A 23092-nucleotide genomic window follows, 5' to 3' on the forward strand; every position below is an offset into this window, starting at 1 on the left:
TTGAAATGAAAATGGCACGTAACGTTTTTACACTATGAATCTTTAGTTAGTTCTTCCTCATGTAGCCAGAAATTTTGATTTTTGCATTAATTTTTTACTTGAATTGTGATAACAATATAGATTAGAATAGGGACACATACATTACTTACTTAGTTGGTGTTTTATATTTAAAAATAATTGGTTTTAATGATAACATTATGGAAAATATTCGATTAATTTTTGTTTTACCGGAGAAATATTGTAATGAACAAGAAGTCTCTGAGATCATGAAACAGGCTTATGAGGTAAGAAGTTATTGTTTAAACCTTCCAAAGTTTGTAACTTATTTTACTTTAACTTTTCATTTTTAGACTTGCAAACAAAACATAAAGACTGATGTAAGTTGGGTCAAAGAAAGTGATTTTGATTCCATTACCATAAACAAAACAGACTTTATAATCTTTGAAGACTTCAAGGGCCAAGTGTTTGAGAACTTGAAAGAAACAAAATGCGTGTAAGTTGAATCTATAGCTTCCGCCACATTATCAAAAAGTTAAAATCATTTGTAGCAGGATATTAGGACCTTGGGCTACGAGCATTTGCTTGGTGGAAGGCAAACCAATCCCAAACTTCCCTTGGCCCATTTATAACGTGGCTATGTACAAATGCATAGTTACTTGTTCAAACTTATCGAAAATTAAAAAGATGGAAATAAAAGAAAAGGTACAGCTTATGGGCGGGTGCTACATTGATACATTAGTCGAAAAAGTAACACATCTTGTCACTGACAGTCCCAAGTCAGAGAAATATTTAGTAAGTTTGGTCAACTCGTTAAGTTGTAAATAAATGATGATTTAATTTATTTTAGGCAGCGGCAGAGATAGGAGTTAAGTTAATGTGTTCCTCATGGATAGAAGCCGTTTGGGAAGCCAGTCAATCATCAAACATCCACGCTAACGATGAGGAATTTGAAGAACATAAGTGCCTGCCTTTTCAGAACCTAAATATTTCGAGTACCGGCTTAACGGATGTTAAACGGAAAGAAATAGAGAAATTAGTCAATAAATATGGTGGAAAATATTCAGCAAGGTTAAAGCTGACTGAAGCTGACGTTTTGCTCTGTGCAGGATTAGAGTAAGTTCGATTACACCTCCTTACAAAACATAACTTGTCTATTTTTTAAGCGTGTCTGTGAGCGAGAAATATAAAGCAGCAAGGACGCGACCGAATATCAGGTGCGTCGATGTGTCGTGGCTAACGGAGAGTATAAAGAAAGGCTACGCCCTCTCACACACCGATTTTCAAATTAAGAAAGCGACGTCAACTCCTAATAAAAGCGATAACCTACTTAACCCCAATTTCTCCGTGTTGAGTGCTATTTCCATGGTTAACGTTTGCGACAAAACCGTAGATGCAACGATTAATGCAAATTCATCGAAATGCTTCTCAAGCCCCGGTATCAAAGTTGGGCCGAGTAAACGTAAAGGTAAGATTTCCTAATTAAACAAACTATTTCTTACTGAAATTTGAACTGTAGGAGACTTGAGAGAAGATTACGGTCAGATTGTCGATAAGTTGGATATAAAAAAAGCTAAGAAGGCTGGGCACTACTTGGATGGCTACTCGGTAAGTGATTTTATTGCACCACACAGTCCCGTAATTTTTTTTAATTATTTTTAGATTTATATAACTGGTTTCGGGCCAGAACACACAGAAAAATTGTGTAAAATATTAAATTTGAGCGGCGCAACACGGTACGATCAATTTTCAGACCGCGTCACTCACGTTATTGTCGGCGATCCAAATTATCATGAAGTGAAGGTTATAAAGGGCAAAGGTAGTCCGTGCTTGCTAGTTTCTGTTCAATGGCTGTTGGATAGTATTGAGTCCGAGGAGCCGGTTAATGAAGAGAAATACCTTTTGAGTACGTCTGACGTCGACAAAAGCGAATTCAGCTCTCCGCTAAGCAGAAAGGTAAGTACAGCACTGCATAAAAATAGATGTCGGGGAATTTTATAATTTTCATTTATGGTTTGACGGTGACTGACTGAAATACATGCAAATGACGTATGATTCTATGTCGTTTGGAACTCTAAACCAACTTTAAATAGTGATGTTTGTTTGTTTCATGAGGAAACTTAAAAAAAATGTGATTATGGTAATAAATTTTATGAAAAACTTTCCAAATTTTTTTTTTCTAAGAATTGCATTGAGTTTATAAGAAAATGTACTTCAGTTATTATTATTATTTTTTAATACGAAAGCAAACGAGCTAGAGGTAGAACGTTGAACAACTTTGTATGATACAAGTGCTTTTGTTGATCCTTTGTCATTATTTCCCATCAAAATTCCCTCAAATCAGAGAACAAATAATTTTTTTGGCTGGAAATAACATTTGAAAAGTTATTCTTATATCAACCTTGGACTTTAAGGGCGATATTGTTGATATTTGCCGACTAATAATTTAATTGTGTATCCCGCCTTAAAATTAGTTTATCGTTAATAGAAACCTTAAATATTATTTATGAGTTGATATTCTGTATATCAAAAGTTAAGGGCACCATATAATGACAGATTTTAGAAAATCCAATGGAGTAGTTCAAATGTCCCAATTTTAGTTACTGCCTGTAATATTGAAATTTGTGAATAAATCCTCACTTTAATCAATGTATGACAAATATTATGTGTATTGGATGTACTTTAAGGGTTAGATATGTATTTTATTTCCTGTAAAATGAATTTGTGGGAAAAATATTTATTTGCCAATGCAAGACGAGTTAAATATGCAGACGCTCGTTTATTTCTTAAATTTTAGGAACAATTTATATTTTGCTGTTAAGTTTTAAACCCATAGTAACTTTTTAGTCTTTAACATACCCTGCGTTCTGATATATAGAACCATTTTAACGGAATGTTAAAAATCTGATAGAGTAGTTCAAATGTCCTTTGACCTGTATTTTGATACCCATGGGAATTTCTTTCTTATTTTTCGTAGGGTTTAAATCTATTGCGGACTAACAAGACTATAATAGAAGTGGATGAAGAAAAACTAGAAAACAGTTTGCGAAACGTCGATAATGCTGAACAAAACATCATTCAGCAGTATCTGAAGTCCACTGCAGGTACGCTGTAAATTTTAATATCAAACATTTGAAATGTCAAACTGATTGCCGCTATCATTTCCGAATAATAACTTTTTCCACCCCAGTTGAAGAAGACGATGATACCCTGGTGAGGTTGTTGAAGAACGCCGACAACTTCCCTGATTTTTCCAATAAGGTACAAGAGCCGCCAAGTGCGATGCCTCAGTTTAGACCCTCGGAAACTTCAACGCAGGAAACTACCACAATGTCGCCCCAGGACGAACAGACGGAGTCTAAAAGCCAAATATTCTTCGAGGGACTGAAATTTCTCGTCCTTGGTTTTGTGGAGGATCAACTTGAGCACATCAAGGAGCTGATAGAAGGTCCTTAAAACAACGTTAAATATCTAAATTGTCTGTTTACAAAAAAATTCGTTGCAGCTTTTTGTGGTACTCTAGTACCGAAGGGCTACAAAGGCATCCCAGATTTCATCGTAGTGCCGACCTTCAACAGCAGCGAAATCCGACACACCGCCAGGGAAGTCGTCAACGAGCTATTCATAACCGAATGCGCATCTCAAGAACATTTACTGTCCAATATTTGTTACTACCATCGGCCGTTCGATCTGCCGGACACGAGACCGCTCGAGAACTGCGTGATCGCCATCAGCGGCTACGGTAGTTACGAGCGGGACTTCCTCAAGCGTCTCATACCGATGTTGGGCGGGCACCATCAGGAATCGTTTTCGAGGGTCACTTCGGAAGTTAAGGGGGTCGTGGCGTCGACGCATCTCATATGCGACAAGGATAGCGGGAAAAAGTACCAGGGGGCGGTGAAGTGGAAGCTGCCGGCCGTGACCAAGGACTGGCTGTTGGAGTGCGCCAGGACGGGCAGTCGCGTTCCCGAGTCGGATTATCTGGTGGGAGGCGTCGGTAAGTATTTTTATTTTGACGTGGATACATTTACAAGTTTATATTAAACCTTGTGACACAAGGAAAGTTATTAAAAAAGGTTATATTAATTTTCTTAGAAAAATTATTTCCTTCGCCATTATTTTACTGTAAAAGGTTCGATTTTACTTCCCGAAAAATAAACAATCATCTTTAGCGAGTGATAACTCGGTTATTATTAAATCTACGGCAATCAACAGAAAATGCATGGGGGCGACGATTAAGAAATAACTAATTTTAACACGAACAGCAAATGAAGGTACTATCTTAACACAAAGCAGACTAATATTTGTTTTTGATTTCACTGATTACACTCTCTCCTCCAAACATTTCTTTTGTCCTTTGGAAACTTTGAAATGATTTTCGAAATTGGCTCTTTGACCAATTTTAACAGCTTGTATCTCGATAATCAGAAATAGCAGCCTCAAGGAGATAAATCTAACATGCCGTTCCAATTTCACAGCTTTTGAAACGGCCGATATAGTTGTTCATGAAAGTCGATGGACTGATTTGAAAATTTGTTACGTTTCATAGAAAAAAGTTTGGTTAAATTTCAGTACCGTCGAAGAACACATCAATAATGAGAAAAACTGAGGCAAAGACCCCCAACCCAAAACCGAGCGCAAGTAACACTCCGCTGTCGAGTCGTCGCCAAAACGACCAGGAAACAATTCAGGCAACACCGTCTGTGGATGCGGAAAACGCTCAACAGAGCATGTCAAATTTGTCCTGTTTAGCGAAATTTAACACTCCTACCAACATCTCCATGCAGAGTAACGTTACTCCGGAAGTATCTGCGACGACGGGTAAAGTTCGTCCGAGTTCCAGTAAAACTTCTAGAGTTTTGACGCCTCTGAACCAAATACTTCGGAGACAGATCGATTTTAACGGCAGTCCAGGTATGTCACTATTTTCGCCGCATTGTACGTTTAAGTATGTTTTCCTGTATTTATTGGTATAATTAAATGGTCCTAATCCGAAGATAACAATCGAAAACACTGGCAGATACTGATGTTCCTTTCACAGCCGTTCTTTTCAAGGACAAACCAATCCTTATTTCAGATTTGGGGAACGTCTTCTCTCAGGCCACCCCGGTGAACAAAATAGTGAAGCAGTACCGCGAGAGCAACTCGGAGTTGACGCCGTCGAGGGAGAGCCCGCAACGGTTCCCGTGGATGGGCATAAAAACGCCCGAGACACCCCTGGAGGCTTGCATGGTCGACAATCCCTCTCCGCAGTTGAGGAAACACTGCGAACTTTGGCTGAAACAGTTCCCGGACTGCGATATGCCGCCGCAAAGACGGTTGAGCACTGTGAGTTCGACATTTACATTTTTAGGGGAGCATTTAAGTAAATCTCGTGTCGTTTTTTAGCCGCTTTCGGACATCAAGAGGAAGCTGTGGAACAAGATACTCACGAGAGGAGAATATCCTCCGGCGGAATCGAATTTGGAGCAGGACGAACACGGAAACGATGCTGAGGAGATGGACGTCGAGGAACCCAAGGAAGTGAGTGCGGAAATAATTTTTTATCAACGTCGCTCATAATTTGTTTCAGTTACCAGCTGGAGAAGACAGCCCGCAGTACAAACTGATCCATAGCCGGCTCCAGCAGATGGAAGAAATGCTGAGCGCTAGCGGTGGCGGCAGGAGGCAGAGCAGAAATTTTCAATCCACGATACCAATCCCAGGTGGATATTTGTCGTTTACGCGTAAAATCCAATGAACTTTAAATTTTCTTTAATTTTCAGAGGGCAACAAGGAGTATAAGGACTCTCAAGCATGTACAGTTGGATGGGATTTTCAGGAGCAAGAGGTTAGTTGTTTTTTTTTACCACGCGAAACTCAATTTTTTTGCATCGAAAAGACTAATTTTTTCGCTTTGTCCGTCGACAGGCTTTTGCTATTGAATGGGATTTTTCTAAAGAGGTTAGTCCTTACTTTGAACATTACGAATTGTTATATTTATAATCATCACTAAAAACTGAGAACACACTGAACATAAAAATTAGTTTATGTAATAAAAATACCCAGTACGGCAGCTGTAACAATCTATCTTTCGTACACTTTTCACTTCAATAGGTCTTTTAGAGCACTAGCAATTCCAACGCAACAAATCATTCCACAAACACGACATTTTATCGCTGCTCCATCACAGCGCAGCACACGTTACGAAAATAAATTTATTAATTTGTTAGACCTAGCTCGGATGACGACTTAATATGTTTATGTCGTTAAAATAACGCTTTTTATGCGTATACTTGTAGAAACACTAAAAAATCCTCTGTTATTTATAATATCCGGTTCGAAGGACCAAAAAATCGAAAGTTAATATGCTTATTTTTTTAATTTTCGCGTAGGTAGCGCCGAAACCGATGAAAATTTTCATCCTGACGGGAGTAGGAGAGAGCGATCGATCGAAGATGGTGGAGGAACTGGAGAGCCTCGGAGCGACGGTGTCCGATTTATCAAACTACGATCCTACCGGCAGCCACCTTCTCTGCCCCAAACCGGCCAGGAACGAGAAGATCCTTTCTTGCATGGCCGCGGGAAAGTGGATCCTTCACACTTCTTACTTAGAGAAGTCCCTGGAGGCTGGGCATTTCTTAGACGTACGTTTAATTAAAATACGGACTTCACGTATCGATATCCGGGTTTTTTTTTTAGGAGGAAGAGTTCGAGTTCGGCAACCCAAAGTCCGCGGGTAAGTTGGTAGTCAAGTTCGAAAAGGACACCGAGCTGCGCATGAAATACATGCACTGGTGGCGGAAAGAGGTGTCGAGGAGGGGTTACGGCGCCTTCAACGACATGAGGGCTATCGTCGTCGCCCAGAAGAAGGATTCCATCATTCGTGTTATCGAGGCGGGCGGCGGACTTGTTATCGACGTCAGGTAGGACTTTTTATATTTTTATTATCCGTCGGTAGGCTAGATTTTCTATTTCTTTGAAGTAACTTCAAAAATTCAATGTTATTAAGGTCAGGTTAGTCTGCAGACTTAACCTTTTAACTTTTGATGCACTTGGCCAACTATTTTAAAATTCAATTGTTTTTTTCATACATTCATACAGCTTTGATTTATTTTTATCATTAAATAATTTAAAAATTCAGTGGCATTAAGATCAGGTCATTCTGTAGGCTCAAGCATTCTAAATTATTAAACTGCATTCTGAATTATGATATTTGCTCTATATTCTTGTAACAACTGTACTTTTTTTTAATTACGTTTGGTTCTTTTAGCCCTCCGTTTGAGGAGACCGTACACGCGACGCACTGCTTTCTCGAGCAAAGAAGCGTCCGCGACTACACCGATTACATCCCACTGGCTCAGCAAGGTATCTATTTGTTAAACACCGTGTATATAAGTGACTACTTGCATCAGCCAAACAGAGACGTTAGGGAGTGTATCCTCCCGTACTTCGCGAAGTATTATTCTAGGAGTTAGTCTATTTTTATGTACTGATGCCATATTTATTCTACATTTATGTTTAATTTTATAAGCCATAAAGAAATAAATTTGTTATCTTTTAAAACGGTGTTTTTTTTGCAATTCCTTCAGCGACGAAGATGTTTTAATTTTTAAACTAAAGCCCGTTTAACAGTTCCGGAGGATAGAACGAATTGTTAAAATTTCAAGTTTTTAATAGAAAGTTATTTTTTTAAAGCAAACTGTTTAGTTTGTGAATGTCAATGTCAGTGACCTCGGATACTAGTATGGTTTAGGTCAGTGGTCTCCAAACATTTACGACTTGCAGAACCCACCCAACATTTCGATTTTTTTTTTGAGGAACCCCCCCGCCTAAAATATTTTCCAATATCTTTTACTGATTATATAATATATTTATAAACACTAGTTATAAGTAAGAGTATATATATAGATATTTTTTTTTTGTAGAAATTACAATCAGAAATGTTTCTCACACTTGATACCACAAAATATGAACAACATTAGCGAATATAAAAAAAATAAGGTATAAATTTTAACAGGTTGTTATTTGTAAACCCATCTACCACCAATTTTTGAAACTATAACTCTGAAAACCTAACCTAATAGAACCTAAATTCATTAAACTAAACCCACATTCCCACAAAATCCAGACCCACAATTCCTAAACCAACAGGTTTATGGTTTCGAAAATTTGTGGTTGAATTAACTGGTTTTAAAATTTATACCTTACATTTTTTATATTTGCTAAATATTTTTCATATTTTGGATAATTATTTACTATAGCGTCACCCTCCCAAATCTTCACAAAATTCTGTCTACCCCCCTATTTTCGATGGTGTTGAACAGGAATCTGAAGTTATTTTTGTGCAGTCGAACTCGGTTTTCGAGAAAATTTTTTTTCAAAATTCTAATCTGGTCATAACACTACGCAGAACTCTGTATATTTTACGTAGCTTTCAGAACATCTGTTATGAACAATTAACATTATTTACAAAACACGTTTTCACAAATTTCAAGTAAAAAATATGTATTTAATAAATAAAAATTTTGTAATTTGAATTCGCCATTTGAATTCGTAATGACTTCTTCTTCTTCTTTTTTTGGCCTTCACCCAGAGGGTATTTAGCCAGTGTTCGTGTTTTCAGTTTTGTGATGACAACCATAGAAAATTAGTTGTTAATATTAAGTTTTCTATGGATGACAACATTTGAGTTCCCCCATAGTTAGCCGATAAGAAATGAAAATGTGAATTGTGAATGAAAATAATTTGTGGTGTAAGAAGAGGGTAGACGGAAAAATTCCAGACGCTGAAAGGCATTCTCTACCCGCTTGTTGGGAAAAATAACTGCGTTGGCCAAGTACCCAAAGGTGGCCATTAACTAAAGAAGAAGGAGAAGAGTTCCCCCATTCATTTATTTCTGTTCATCCCACATAAAGTTACTATGCTATAATTTATTTATTAAATACATATTTTTGTAGTTCAAATATGGGAAAATGTGTTTCTTAAACAATGTTGATTTTTTATTACAGATTACAGATGCTCTGAAAGCTACATAAAATATACAGGGTTCTGCTTAGTGTTTTGTGAAACATCCAGGTTAGAATTTTGAAAAATAATTTTTTTTCTGGAAAACTGGGTTCGACCGCACAAAAATAACTTCAGATTCGTGTTCAGTACCATCGAAAATAGGGACGAATTTTGTGAATATTTGAAAGGGTGACGCTATAGTATATAATTACCTTTGAAAATATCGCAATTTTCTGTGACAAAAAAGTGGACATAATTATGAGTATTTAAAAAATATATCCCAATTTGGATAACTTTTACTACCTCGCATGGAATTTAGAGCGTTTTCGCCCACTGTGCGTCTGTTGAATTTTTAGAAAATCACATACACTACTATAAATATAATCACACAACACAAGTTAACTTTGTGGAAACTGAAAAAGTTTAATGAAAACTAAAATGGCGCAAATAATTGCACGCAAGCTTAAAAAATGATAAAGTTGTTTTTCTGTAATCTTGAATTTCTTCTCATGCAAGTACTTTCAGGTAAATGTGAAATTATGATTTTTATTGAGGGAATATGGGACGGTTGAGAGGGAAATAAACAAGGTCAATTTTTAACGCAATATATTTTATAAATCGTTAAATATAACAATGTTACGTAAAAACAATCATTTTAAATTTGTACTGCAAAGTAACAGTTTAGGTATATATTTTCCTTCGTATATTATTTATATTATATTTTATAAATAACATCAATATGTTAATGTACAAGAACGATATTCATTCAAATATTTGTAAATACTGTAGATTTGATTTTTATGCGGGATATGTTAAAAACGAAAACGGAACATATCGTACAAAAAGAAATCGTAGATATGGTATATGTGATAGGAGACAGTATATGCCCTTACTATATTCATATAATTACAGGTTTCAATAAGTTATTAGGTAGTATTTGATTTATAATATAATTATCTATTATTATGTCACTAAGATCTCAACAACGATAAAATTATTTGGATTAAGTTAATAAATAATCAACGTATTTTAAACGTAACGAAAATAAATAGGGAAGGCAAACACAGATATGCAATCCTGGGGTTTTTAAAGCTATAAAGACGAACGTCCAAACACCCGAGCGTCTGGGCGGGGTGTGCGAGAACGAAAAGTCATAAGAAGCGTTTATTGTTGTCATTATAAAAAGTACAAAATCCTAGACAAACACAATTTACTTCCTAGGAGTGATACTCCGTTTGTGCAATATTTTCTAGATATTTTGTAGAGGATTTTATTTTACAAGTATTTGCACTTTGTAATTTTATACATCAAAATTCAACTAAACGTCGACGGTTTTTTTTTAAACCTCGCCCTTGCTACTTAAACTGTTTTACATACAGGGTGGCCAAATGAAAACGAAACAGAGCCATTTTCAGGAACTGCGTCAAGATTGTAGAAAAACGCTCGGACACGTCGATTTTAGATTAAAGGGGGACATTCTTTGCTGGTATTTTTGACTCCGCCACTTTCACCCCCAAGCAAGGGTAGGCGTCGCCCCAAAATATTTAAATGGCATTGGGTGTTGAGTAATATTTCTTTCGCAAGCTCTTACGATTCTCTTTACAACAGACTTTAATGTCCCCCTTTAATCTAAAATCGACGGGTCCGAGCCTTTTTCTACAATCTTGACGCAGTTCCTGTTTCGTTTTCATTTGGCCACCCTGTATATAAATCTTTTGCCAAACGATTTTAGTGGTTCGATCAAAATAATACGCTATGACATCTTACAAAGAAACACCGAAATGAATTTCAAAGTGACTCGTGCCGGATCTCAAGAAAACTAAACGGTTACTAAGAACAATAGTAGCAAAATAGATTATGTAGAATATGAAACTTTAACTCTATATTGCTACGTCTAGCCTAAAACATCCCTTCCTGGTTATGCGACGCAATTTAATGTATCAGAGAAATTTATATTGCACACGATTTTTAAATCCCTTCGGTGAACACGCCTGCCCCTCGAGGCCATACAGTCACGTATCTATAAAAACCACGGTACCTAACAAAAAGATTTTGAATTCCACTAAGTCAGTTTTATTCCAGAAGTCACGACTTCCACTCCTTGAATTTCCTTAGTGATACTTTCTTCAGCCGGGACACCGTCGACATGATATCGGACTCTTTGGTTTCTTCGTCGCTCAAGGTTTCGCCTTCCGAGTGGACTTCTCGCGTCACCTCCGACTTTTTACCCAGCGAAGTAGTCGCCGCCGTGTCTTTTTCCGAGTTGCCCTTGCCTCGAGACACCGATTTGTTCTTAGAGTCCTCCCCGGTTTTGCTCTTCCATTTGGAGGAGGCCGTAGGGTCGCTGAGCGCTACCTGCACGGGCATTTTGATGCTGTTCGTGGCTACGTTACGCGCCACGTTCAAGCCACGACTTATCCTGTCCAGCGTAGCCAAGCGTAAGGTCGACGTTATTCTGTTTTTCCTCAGGGACGTCGGCGTGGCATTTGCTCTCTCCTGCATAATGAACCGGCCGATGGTTTGCCAGTGAGACTGAGCGCTGTAAACGTTCTCGTAATCCGCCAACGCTCGCTGTTGGATATTGTGACTAGTTCCGCCCCATTCCAATTCCTCTACTATGACGAAGTTCATGGGATCCTCGAGCCGTCTGGCTTTGACTAGAGCTTGCGCCAGTACGTCTTGCGCGCAGGCGTTCAGGGGCACCTTGAGGATGGCGTAGGGTATTTCCGGAGAAACGTTGTAGATGCACACCAGAAACGTGTCGTTTTCTTCCCAGGCGTTGCTGGGGGCGCCGTCGGACTTGCGTACTTCTCTTTCTCTGTTGGCGACGCTTCTGATCGATGATAGCCAGGCTCTGCTGCTCGGGTCATCGCCCATCCTTTTCAGAATGAAGCGGCCTTCACCCTTCCACTGAGATTGGGCCTGAAAGGTAAGAAATAAGTAAATTTTGCTTTTTCCCAGCTTGATATCTTCAAAAATCAAGAGATCAAGTTTGTGAAAAATGTATAATGCAAATAAAAGTAACCAGTTTCAAGCATCAATATGCCACATTTATGGTATACTGAAGGGTTAATAAATTCAAAACTGGTCTGATGGATTCGGTTGACGAATTATCCTGTTTGCTAGATATTAGGGTTTATTCTGTAAGGAGAAAGTTAAAATTTTGACGCCGGTTATTTTTGGGTATGTATTCTGTATGGAATATATAGTTATTTTTAACAGTTGTTAAACAGAGCCAGTGAAATGGTGCATGACATATTTTGGATTAAATTTTAACCATTATTTTACAATTCTACAAAAGTAGTAAACTGGTAGCACAGCATATTTGCCGTGCTAGTAAGTAAGGTAAACGATCTATTTTTAAAAAGTAAGGTTAAATATCAAAATATCAATACTTTGTCTTCTTCCTCTTCGTGAAATTGTTTGAGCGCGTTTGAACTACTACTAATTTCCGTAATTCCGAATAACCACGATCGCTTTAAAGAACACGCTAAAATTTTAACTGTTAACTAGTTCGTTAAAAAGAACTTTATAGTTTATAGAACAGAGGAAAACGTTAAAATCCAGAATTTTAACCATCCGTCAAATTTAACCCAGGCGCTTACAGAATAGACCCTATTGTGAGTATAATTTGGTCTGGTTGGTAATTCGTCGTCAGAGTAGTTGTTTGTCACATGCTATGAGAAATAACACCATTTTTACTTAAAAGTGAGTCTATTTACATAAATTTTTTACAAAACTAGTAGGAATTTTTTTTATTTTTGCGAAATCAAGCAATTTGAAATAGAATATCCCGTCTATACATTTCCTTACCTGCAAAGGCCTTTCGTGCAGATCCAAGATACGTTGCGTGGCGGGTAAACTGTGGTCTTTCTTTTCCCATCCCCTAGCCACTTCCTCGACCAAAATATAATCGTTCACTTTGGTGGGAGTTATGCTTGCCTTCTGGAGGCACAACAAAAGAACGTCCTGAGTTGAACTCTCTTGGGTAATCTTTAGAATAGTGTAAGGTTCCTCGGAGACTACTCCGTACACCATTAGGAAGAACATGCGACGTTTCACGCAAAGAGGTGTGCCGGAAATACCTGCAATGCAAACGGAATGATAACAAAACTGACGATACTGTTTTGTTGAAATAATTCGTGGTTGTAACAAATTAACTTACCCAAAAACGTGCTGTCCGTGCCCGCGGAGTCGGGAACTTCAGTTTCAGCGGGTGGCGGTCTTTCAACGATTCCGTCACTGGTTTCTGTGTTCTCCAAACTTTCTTCCTCGACTCGAGAGTAAAGGAAAAGCGTGGACATATTCAACGGCTTGTTTTGCGTTGACCGCAACCTCAAATGTCTATAACCCGGCCTGAGGCATTTCAACGGTATGATCCTCTGTGCTAACAGGTGACTGCTGGTTGCGTCGATGACGGTAAATCGTAGAAAACTTAAATCCTGGAACATTACCCGGAAATGGAAGGTGTCATTCCATATCGGGTTCAGAGAGTTCTTGTGTATGATTTTAGTTTTTTGCTTGTTGCAGTCCACTTGGATTCCGATGATCTCGACTTCAACGTACGTGCTTAAGTTGACGTTGCCTTGGCCTACGTATTGCCCAGAGACTATGTTGATCACAATTTGGGACGAATGTATGCCGTCGAATTCCTGAAAATATAATTTTTACCACTAATTAGTAATTTTTATTGAATATCGCACCTTGTCCCAAGGGTTAAACCGCCGGTACATGACGTGTGATCTGTCCCACATAACGTTCGGTTTACTAACGAACCCGCACTTGCCGTTTGTTTCAAAAAGAGCGTTGTTCAGCTGCATGGGGGTGTCCTCCGTTTGGTAGTTCAGTGCAGACATTTGGATCCCGAAGGACCAAAATATGACCGGATTGAAGTTGGACGAGTCTATCCTCATGCCTGCCGGGTAAGTGCGCATCAGTTGAGTCTGTGTGTGTGCCACCAACGCCAAGGGCTGTTTTCTGCAAAAAAAGAAAGTTGAACTTATTCGTGTATACGTAGTGGCGAAATTTTACGAACCTGCATAACTTCTTTGCCGTGTTTTCGTTTATGGAAGAACATTGGTAGCAAGGCAGCGACACGTTTGGTCTTTTCTGCACCTCAGATTCGAATATAGTGGGCTCTGGTTCGCTGGTGGTTCCCGAACTAATATTCGAGGAAGAGCTGATGCCAGACGTCGCACTCGAGCTTACTGAACAAGTGATCGCTTTTTGGCGTTGCTTCACCGAGCTGCTAGGCGAGATCGTGTTTAACCCACGGAACTTTATCGCCTGGAAGAAAATTTCTGTAAGTAACATTCACGATTTTACGAACCCGGAAAACTTACCTGAACGTACACCACCATATCCGACAATTCCTTCGAAATCTGACTGCTCTTCTTCTTCAGCTTGTCGTCGGGTGCGGGCCGTTTCTGCGAGCTGGTCTTCGACACGGCGTGCGGCACACCGTACGGCCTGGGCGAGTCGTTTATAGCGATGCCGTGAATCGCTTTCTCTAAAATAACTTATAATTAAACAATATTTTGGTGCTGTTTCGGTTATGCTTCACTTACCGTCAATATTGTCCTCATCGTCGTCGTCGTCGTAGTCATCATCGCTGAAGTCATCGTTGAACGAGCTGCTGCTGGTGTTGCTGATGATAGAGCTGGTCCTTCCGGGGACGGAATGTCTCACGCCGCCTCCGGGCCGGACCGGCGTGGTCATAATGGCAAAACTTAACGGGGCAGGCACTTCCATTATCAATTTCTTATTTTTTATTAAAATCCTATTCCTTAATTGTTCCGGTGAAGGCAACGTCGGTTCATCACTATAGTCGGCCTCGAACAGGAAGCTTGTCACTAGTTTCTCGCCAAATATCCTCTGGAGGAAACAGAGAGTTCGTTAAGAGAGTGCGGTAAGCAAAAAGGGGGTCAGTTACTTGAAATATGTGGGCCATTCTTGTTTGCTGTTGCAGAGAGCAGTGGTTTTCAATCGACAGAATCACGGGATATGGGGAAGTCACAAAGGCGTTTCTGTCGATGGTCTCGACCACAGCGCTGAACGGTATCTTCGTGGTGAAGGTATGGCCGTGGTAGATCATGGGGTAGCCGTCGTCCCCGTCCCAGCAGTCCAGCTCTACGCATCTGCAGCCTGTCAGTAAAACCTGCAATAAAAGTCGTATCTAACCTATTTTTTATAAATATCGTAGCCTGGATTCCAATCTACAGTTTATACGGTTGACCGAGAACTGTTTAGTGCTGCGAATAATAAAGCCATACATCCGTCGACGTTTTTGATTCTGTTAACATTCGGGTTGATGTCATTTATAAACAAATCAAACAAGAGTGGACCTAAGTCCGAACCTCGGGGAACACCTGATGTTATGACAGTTCAGTAGGTATTAATCCACTGTCCTGAGCATATAATATCCAAAATTGGTGAAAAAATACATGCCTGACTATATAATTCCACAGACGATTCTCCCTTAAGCTGGTGGCCGGTCAGATAGGTGTTGTGAGAGGACGCGATGTAATATGTGGACATCGGGCGAGCCATCTCGCTCTCGTTAGGAGCTTGTCTCTCGGGTACAAAGGCGAAGTTGTCCTTGTCCATCAGATACCTGGCGAAACCCTCGAAGGACAGGCAGTTCTGGGCACGGAGCGATGCGTCTGGTTCGTGTCTCTAAAAACGGGAAAACTTTATTTCGTCTTCTTTTCTCCGCGTCCCACTTACATAAATCAAGGCTTTAACTTGGTCCTCGGTCCAGACTTCCATTTGCCTAGTTTCTAGGAACTTCGTAAACGTGGATATAGTGATGACCTGGGAGTTGTTGGTATCGATACCAGCGCAGTTGGTAAATATACTCGCTGCGGCTATGGCGTCGAAAATTTTCTTCTGGGAATTCACCACAGAGCCCTCCATTTCTGCCCTACTGTTTCTCGTGAGTAAACCTAGGGATTAAAAATGTTACAGTTTGAAAGAACATCGAGCGGTTCGAAGCGCTTACCAAACTTTTGCGGTCTTTTCATTTGGTCAACCTTAGACTTGACCCCATTTAACTTAGTCGAATTCACAGCCATGCTTCTGTAAGATATTGCTAATTGTTCGAACAAATCCCTCAGGTCTTTCCGAATTAATAAACTGGAAATACGCGAATCAGTAAATAACGTCAGCGATTGTGCCTTACTTACCTAAAAGAACGAAAAAGTGTGACGAAATCTACAAAATCTAGTTGAGTATCATACAATATTGAGCCGACCCGGGGGTGTCTGCCATGCCATAGGTGTTCTGTCGAACCATGCCTATCCCTGCAAAATAATGACATTATTTACCGTTAACGTGCTAAAGTCGAACTAACCTGTCGAACTTTGGTTGAGACGAATTGTAAGCCAACTGTCCTAGACTGTGGTGCCTAGCAACGTCGTGTTGGTGGTCCGAAAAAGTTGTGGGGGTCGACTGACGATGGTAGTTCGGGTTTCGCCAGTAACTACTCTCCATGCACATGGTTGTTGGTTCCACGAACTGAGAACGCAAGCTTCTATCCTGAAATGCAAAGATTATTTTGAAGTTTCGACTTCAATTAAAAAAAAATCATAACGGTAAAAGCCCCGTTACTATTTGTTTATCGTACCTTGAAAGTCTGGTTACTGAGTAACTGTTTCTTCTTGATTTTCATTGAAACTTCTCTCCTAAGAGCACCAGAAGTTTCACCAGACTGCGTCCCAGATGTAGTCATCCCCGCTAAAGACCAGTCTCTCCCACCAAACGACTAAAATTATATTTTTATTAAATTTTAAACATAATACTCCTTATAACATTAAAAAAATGTGTTAAAACTTACTCGAATAGCATCAGCGGCAAGTGGACCACAGCAGTACCCATCCTCATGGTACAACTGCATGTATTGTTCCCTTAGCCATAGTAGGCGTCTATCACAGAGAGCGTTTTGTCTTGACAAACCGCGGATAAGCCAGCATAATCCACTGAACCATACTCTGAAAACATTTAATATTCATTTTTGGTCCTTCGAGCCGGATCATATAGCTTCCAGTCATAAAATAAATATATGGTCCTTCGAGCCGGATCCTATAGCAACCATACACTCAGTTACACATTGAATATCTTTTAGTAAATATTAAAGGTAAAAGCTTATTTTTTCCTTACCGGCATATTACAGGCGGACAAACTATGTACAGGAGCCTATTATCACTTAAGCCGTAGCCATAGAGTATGGTCAGCGCGCATTCGTTCCCCGGTTCATGGTTGAGGCCGTATCTCCTGGCCACCGTTGCCAGCTCGGACTCCTTCTCGGGGTCCCTACCCCCCAGGTGCACCTCTTTCACCGCCATCAGGTCCAAAAATCTAAAAAATTAAATTAATGGACATTTTCATCAAACAATCAAGTTTGCTACTGTCGCCTCTATGTCGTAACGGCTGTGAGAACAAAAGAACGGCGCCGATTATCGTGTCGGTATTGAGTTTGGCGTTTGCCTAGAGGTCATTTCTAAGCGAAAATGGATTTATCCAAACTGGCCCAGCAAGATAAAGAGGAGGAAGTCAGGATAAAGACTCTGTTGGAATTGTCGACGAAGAAGTTTAATATGCAGAAGGAACTGGAAAGTTTGAAAGTGAAGCAGCGTGTGAAGGAAAGCGAGTTGGGAAATCTGAAGAAGAGGGTTGTTTTGTTACAGATGGAAGTGCCTGTTTTAGAGAAACAGGAGGGAATTATGAAGAAAACTGCAGAGAATTCGTTGAGGCAGTTTCTTATTAAAAGCGAGAGAGTCGAAAAAGCTCAGGTAAAAATTTGTTATAGTCTAAATTACCTATTTTGCACAAAATATATTATAAAATTTATTTATGACTTACTTTCGTTATGTCTTAATTTCTGTTAAAAAGGGTGTTATAAAAAGTAAGTCGAACCATTAATTACAAATTCATTGGGCGAAAATAATAATCAACACTACTATAGCCATGCCTCTTGGCCCTCTTCAAGTATTATGTATTTTTGTTTAAAGAAAGCGTTTAACTTTTCAGATTAAACGTTTAAACCCAAAGCCGGCTCCTAAACATCTCCAAATATTTACCTTCAAGTCTTTAGAGCTCGCAATTACGCTCACCTTATTCCTTTGCAGGAGAAAATTTGGTACAAAATTAACAATTTCGTTTCGGAGGGGAACGCCGAGTTGAAAAAAAAAGCGCCGCTTTCCGCGACCAGAACGAGAGCGAAAAAAGAGAGGGAGGCCAAACTTCGACAATTAAAAGTGGAGGGCGAGATCGAGGCGATGCAGTTGTACGAGAAGTATCAGGCTGCGAAAATAGAGGAATTAAAACTAATAAAGAATTTGCTGGAGGACAACTCGTTTGTAATTTAAATTACCTGTTTGTTCGGCAGGAGGCGCTTCATCTCGGCTTCGCCGGTGTGAGAGAAAATGCAATTTCGTTCGAGACAGTCTCCTTTCCTTGCAACGGAATTTTAAATATCCATTATGGAGCTCTTTTGTGTCCTTCCCCATTTGTTAATAAATTAATTGCTTCTTAATCGTATTATTCTTTCAATAAATCTGCAGCTTTAGCAAAGATAAATTCCGCGAAGAAGCATCTTTCAGCAAAGGTGAAAATATTACTAATATACTAATCGCATGAAAATTAAGTGTACTGATTTGGTACATAATAAAAAATACAGGGAGCATGAAATTAGGCACACATTTTGCGTGGACACGGTATGAACATATATCAGCGAGTAATATTCATATTTTACCTTTCGTTTTGGCAACTAATATCAGTTCGGAGTAACTCTGAGTTAGCTGCTAATAGCTATTTTGCCTAAACGAAAGGACCTATTGGAGGAGGTGGGGTTCGGTATGTACGCAGTAGTTGTATTTGTTTTACCACTTGGTTATAGTTCAGTTTGGTCAAATTGACCAAACTAGAAGTGACCGTGATTTGAACTAACTTTAGGTTAAACAAAACACACATCTACTCCATTTAAAACTTTTGACGTCTGTTCAATTTCAGTTTAATTAGGTTGTCGTTGTCAATCATACTGTGCCCAACATAATTACAATCAACATATCTTCTTCGAATTAATCCATATCCATTATCAGCGGCTTATTATTTAGAATTATATGATTATTATTATTTGTGGGTTATGTTTTGTTCGGTTATCTTGTTCTCTTACAAACCACAATATTAGGCTAGGTTAGATCGGAAAGGGGGAAACTGATTTTGGTCATATTTTGGTTTGTTCACTTGTTTAAAAAAAAACGAACTTGCTCAGAACTCTACTGAAAGTGAATTAACCAAAGTGAGCAAGTGTGTAAAACAAATACAGCTATTATCTACATTATACGTTGTTCTGTTGTTCAGTAGTCTCTGAGTTCAGTTTGTTCAGTTGTTCCATGTATTTTTTATAAGATTCTATATTCAAATTGTAGGTATAGCACGAGGCACTAGAGTCTAGAGACCTCCAAAATCACTTTGCCTTGAAGCTTTCCGCAAGCTCATTTGCGTGATTAAAACTTTTATTAGGTACACAGAAAAACCTAACCTCAATTACGTATCAGTTCAGCTTAGTTTTTTTTTTTTAATTAATGATCAGTACACATACCGGGACCTTCTAAGTCTGTCTGACCCTAGAACTCTAAAAATTTATGCCCCCGACATATCTGACCCCGGCGCCACACTTGACAGCGGGACTTAGCGATCTGGCGCCGTTCCCACGCCTATTGACCCCACTGGAAGAACGGGGTCGATCGGAAAGAGCGCAAACACTCACCCGTCGTCCAGAGTGGTCCCCGTGCTCAGCTCCCCGGTGGATTGCAGCGCCAACTTGGTCAAGAGACCGGGCGCCAGCGTCTCCTCCGGGTTGAAGGACAGATTGAAGTCCGTGGAGAAGGGGTCGGAGTCGTTTGTAGTGCCCGCCTTGAGGCCACTCCAGCTGGGGCGCACCCACGTGAGCGTCGTCGTCGAGCGGTCCAGTCGCAGGTACAAGAGGACGCCGCGGATGCCCGGGGCGGAGGGCCCCTCGACGCCCTCCCACAGGACGCAGGTGCTGCCGTGGTGGAGGATCTGGAATTAGTAATAAAAATAATTAAACGCAAACAGAATTTATTTAAAAAAGTATCACATGGAATTAAAAAAGTTGTATCAACTTAGTAGGTTTATGGTTGTATAACTAATTATTGGTATAGGTATAGGTGATGGGATCATGTGACGTGTACTTTCCGAAAATTGGGTCAAGGTCATTTCTTCTGGTGCAAAAAAATTTAGTTTAAAGTACAATGGTTTTGTTAATTTATTTCTAAGAAGTTCGCTTTCCCGGAAGTAAAAGCTTAAGTATATCAAATAATAAAAAACAGTATTAAGTTCCTTATGAACTTTAATTACGTAAAGTATCTAGCTAGAGGGCGATAGTTATCTGTAAAGTCCCTGGATATTGATAAACTGCCATTTTGAGGCGAAATCATTACTGACAACCTTGAGTTTTATGCAATTAATTCATTTTCACATTATATAAATGTATAATACTTATATTTTCAAGTTTATTACATAACAAACTAATATTTTAATTTAAAATACTGCAACAATTAAATTTTGGTGGTTTTTTATATAAATAGCACAAATTGACATATGTCAAATCGCCATTTTGGGACAAACTAGAACAACTGATTGCGGTACTTGATCAACCTAGGGACTTTGATTATCTGTAAAGTTCCCAGATTGACCAAGTACCTAATAATGTTCTTATTTGTCCCAAATTAGCGGTTTGACACAATACATAATTTGCATGCATCGTCATCTTTAGATGAGTTTTTAACGGAAACGGCTAAAGACTTCAATAAGGTGTACATTTCTTAAGTAGAAAAGATAGGGAAAAATGTTTTTCCGAAATGACATAGCACTACAAAAAAGTTGAAGCGATTTAAATCCTCATCCTGTATATCCTAAATGAAGCGTTTCAAGACCTAAGTTCATAGGAAATTTTTTACTTAAAATTGAACGTAGAATAACACTCGCGCCATTATTCTATGGCTAGAAATTGGCCTCAATGATTTGGGATCGAGGGGGATTATCCCTCTTTATCCTGCCTCATCTCGTGTAGGCCTGGACAGCCTTCGTAGGTGGGCCCCATCCGTCGTCTACCCCGACCGCAAATGCGGCCGGTGTAGGCGCTTTGTGGGACCTCCTTTTGTCCTGGCTGGGCCCCGCCGGCTAGGACCCTTTCTTCTGGCGCTCTTCTTGCTTCGCCGGCTCGTCTGTGTAAACCCCGGGGGTAGTGTCATGTTTATGTGTGGTATGGTTGGGTAGGGTAGTGCGGCTATGCAGCCTGGGATGCGCTTTGCTAAGGTGGCCCTTAGGCTAGCGCGGGAGGGGAGGGTTAAGGAGGGTATGGGGGATGTGTATGTGTGTGTGTGTGTGTCGTTGTCTTCGTTTCTTGATCCTGGCTGTCTCTGAAACAGAAAAGGTTAGCGGGCAGGGGGGGGGGGTCATTGGGGTGGTCACCCAGGGTCAAAAAGTTGGTGTCTAGGTCTTTTGTGTTTGTCGGTCACGTCGGGTACGTAGTCAACGGCTTGCCTGAGGAGGGGATTGTCATGTCTAGCGGCTACGTCAAATCGTTTCTCCGCGTTTTGTCTTATTGTCTGTGTAGCGTTTGTGTATTGTTAGTCTCGTAATATGTCAGTGTTTCTTACGTACCAGGGCGCGTCGGTGGCCGTGCGGAGGGCTATGTTTTCCACAGCCTGTAATGACTTTAAGTGGCTTTTTGCCGCGTGACCCCACGCCGTGGAGGCGTAGGTTAGCTGCGGTTGAAGTACCACCTTGATAAGCGTTCGCTTATTCCTTAAACTGAGGGTGTTTCCACCTTTGAGTAAGGGATAGAGCCTAGCCCTGGTGGTCTTCGCTCGCGCCACCGTAGAATAACACTGAAGTATGTACATCTCCTCCTGAAACACCCCGTATAAAAAAACATTCTTAAACATTAATTATTAATTATAGACAGAAATATTGAGCTACCCCATAATGAATATTTAATTATTTAATCGCGAAAAATATATTGAAAACCCAATATTATATTTCAATGTTGCCAACAAGGATTTTGCCCCAAAATGGCGGTTGATTGCGGAACTTTACCCATATCGAGGGACTTTAATTGTCTGATTGTGAAATGCAAGGCGTGCTACATTGCCAGGTACTTTGTTGCACGACTGCCGCCCACATAGGACGAAACACAATGTTTTTAATTGCCAGTGTTGCGAGAAACAACTACTCCCCGGACTATATGCCCCGACCGGCATTGAATTGTACTCGCAACACCTAGTGCAACAACTAGGATCGTTCGTCAGTTTAACCCACCAGGCACAGATCGCTTTCGGACTTATTAGTCCTCATCAGTGTGTCATAGGTGAGACAACCGACGAACGATCCAGATCCAAATTAAAAAAAAAATAGGGGATTTTACCTGAATGACGTGTTGGTCGATTTTGGTCAGGGGCGACGACAGGCAGACGAAACTGACCCCATGGTCGTGCACTAGGGGCTGTACGGGGTGGTAGTCATCTACATCACAGTCATATTCGGCGTCTAGTTCGGTTTTTTCGGGGGGAGCCGGCGCTAAAACGCGTTGCTCGCTTGTGACTGATGCCCTGGAGAAAAAATATACAGAATGATAAAAATAATATTTCATTAAAAATAAATAAATCTCCAAGTTCGTAGAAAAATAAATCTCCAAGTTCGTAGGCGGCATGTAAAGAAACAATTTGGAGGAATTTCTCGGTAGTTGGACGGAATGACACAGGAAACATTGTTATAAAAACTCGTAGACATCAATTTTGGTCTCGCCTTCCACTAAATCTCTCTCAAACGGTTTTACCGTGACGCGGCCGCTAGAATCGCTCTAATACTCACTTAAGATAATCGATGAGCCTAACGGTGGGTGAAAGACGATTGCGGGAGTGATAATGCTGATGGCACAAGGAGATATGGTCCATGACGGCCTGTGTGCGGTAGATCTTCTCCAGGTTAATGAGCCCTCCGGGTCCGATCTTGGTGAAGTGGTGATCTTCCCCGTTGTAGTCTGATATGAACTGGAACAACATTTCCGCTCTTTAATTACAGT

General features: G+C 40.0%; 2 protein-coding genes across 2 annotated transcripts in view; one reads left to right on the forward strand and one right to left on the reverse strand.

The window, feature by feature from the left end:
- The first annotated feature begins 25 nt into the window (after window positions 1-25).
- On the forward strand, window positions 26-7506 carry LOC108917901 (DNA topoisomerase 2-binding protein 1). The gene is made up of 18 exons (XM_018724714.1): window positions 26-284; window positions 351-493; window positions 549-792; window positions 848-1113; window positions 1164-1465; window positions 1517-1605; window positions 1660-1953; window positions 2975-3101; window positions 3188-3445; window positions 3503-3994; window positions 4570-4911; window positions 5075-5325; window positions 5386-5520; window positions 5570-5702; window positions 5763-5827; window positions 6372-6623; window positions 6679-6902; window positions 7250-7506. The coding sequence occupies exons 1-18, from the start codon at window positions 198-200 to the stop codon at window positions 7452-7454; spliced, it is 3909 nt and encodes a 1302-aa protein (XP_018580230.1). The 5' UTR covers window positions 26-197; the 3' UTR covers window positions 7455-7506.
- A 3130-nt stretch (window positions 7507-10636) lies between these two features.
- LOC108917903 (1-phosphatidylinositol 4,5-bisphosphate phosphodiesterase epsilon-1) overlaps window positions 10637-23092 on the reverse strand; it is an 85357-nt gene continuing 72901 nt past the window's right edge. The window contains exons 8-26 of the mRNA XM_018724717.1: window positions 22882-23060; window positions 22436-22619; window positions 19754-20046; window positions 17143-17340; window positions 16820-16973; window positions 16610-16747; window positions 16337-16521; window positions 16170-16286; window positions 15986-16119; window positions 15712-15929; window positions 15433-15660; window positions 14918-15142; window positions 14553-14859; window positions 14328-14494; window positions 14021-14271; window positions 13689-13962; window positions 13151-13637; window positions 12799-13070; window positions 10637-11907 (exon numbers count right to left, since the gene is read on the reverse strand). Of these exons, the coding sequence (XP_018580233.1) occupies window positions 11071-11907; window positions 12799-13070; window positions 13151-13637; window positions 13689-13962; window positions 14021-14271; window positions 14328-14494; window positions 14553-14859; window positions 14918-15142; window positions 15433-15660; window positions 15712-15929; window positions 15986-16119; window positions 16170-16286; window positions 16337-16521; window positions 16610-16747; window positions 16820-16973; window positions 17143-17340; window positions 19754-20046; window positions 22436-22619; window positions 22882-23060 (4848 nt within the window). The 3' untranslated portion in view covers window positions 10637-11070. The remainder of the gene's footprint in view (window positions 11908-12798; window positions 13071-13150; window positions 13638-13688; window positions 13963-14020; window positions 14272-14327; window positions 14495-14552; window positions 14860-14917; window positions 15143-15432; window positions 15661-15711; window positions 15930-15985; window positions 16120-16169; window positions 16287-16336; window positions 16522-16609; window positions 16748-16819; window positions 16974-17142; window positions 17341-19753; window positions 20047-22435; window positions 22620-22881; window positions 23061-23092) is intronic.

The sequence above is a fragment of the Anoplophora glabripennis genome, unplaced genomic scaffold (assembly GCF_000390285.2).
Source record: "Anoplophora glabripennis isolate ALB-LARVAE unplaced genomic scaffold, Agla_2.0 scaffold17, whole genome shotgun sequence".
NCBI lineage: Eukaryota > Metazoa > Arthropoda > Insecta > Coleoptera > Cerambycidae > Anoplophora > Anoplophora glabripennis.

What these genes read in the sequence shown, in the direction of transcription:
- LOC108917901 (XM_018724714.1), top strand. Translation starts at nt 198, where the DNA reads ATGGAAAATATTCGATTAATTTTTGTTTTACCGGAGAAATATTGTAAT. An exon ending in GGGATTTTCAGGAGCAAGAG is followed by an intron (nt 5,828 to 6,371) that starts GTTAGTTGTTTT and finishes ATTTTCGCGTAG; the next exon opens with GTAGCGCCGAAACCGATGAA. An exon ending in AGGCTGGGCATTTCTTAGAC is followed by an intron (nt 6,624 to 6,678) that starts GTACGTTTAATT and finishes TTTTTTTTTTAG; the next exon opens with GAGGAAGAGTTCGAGTTCGG.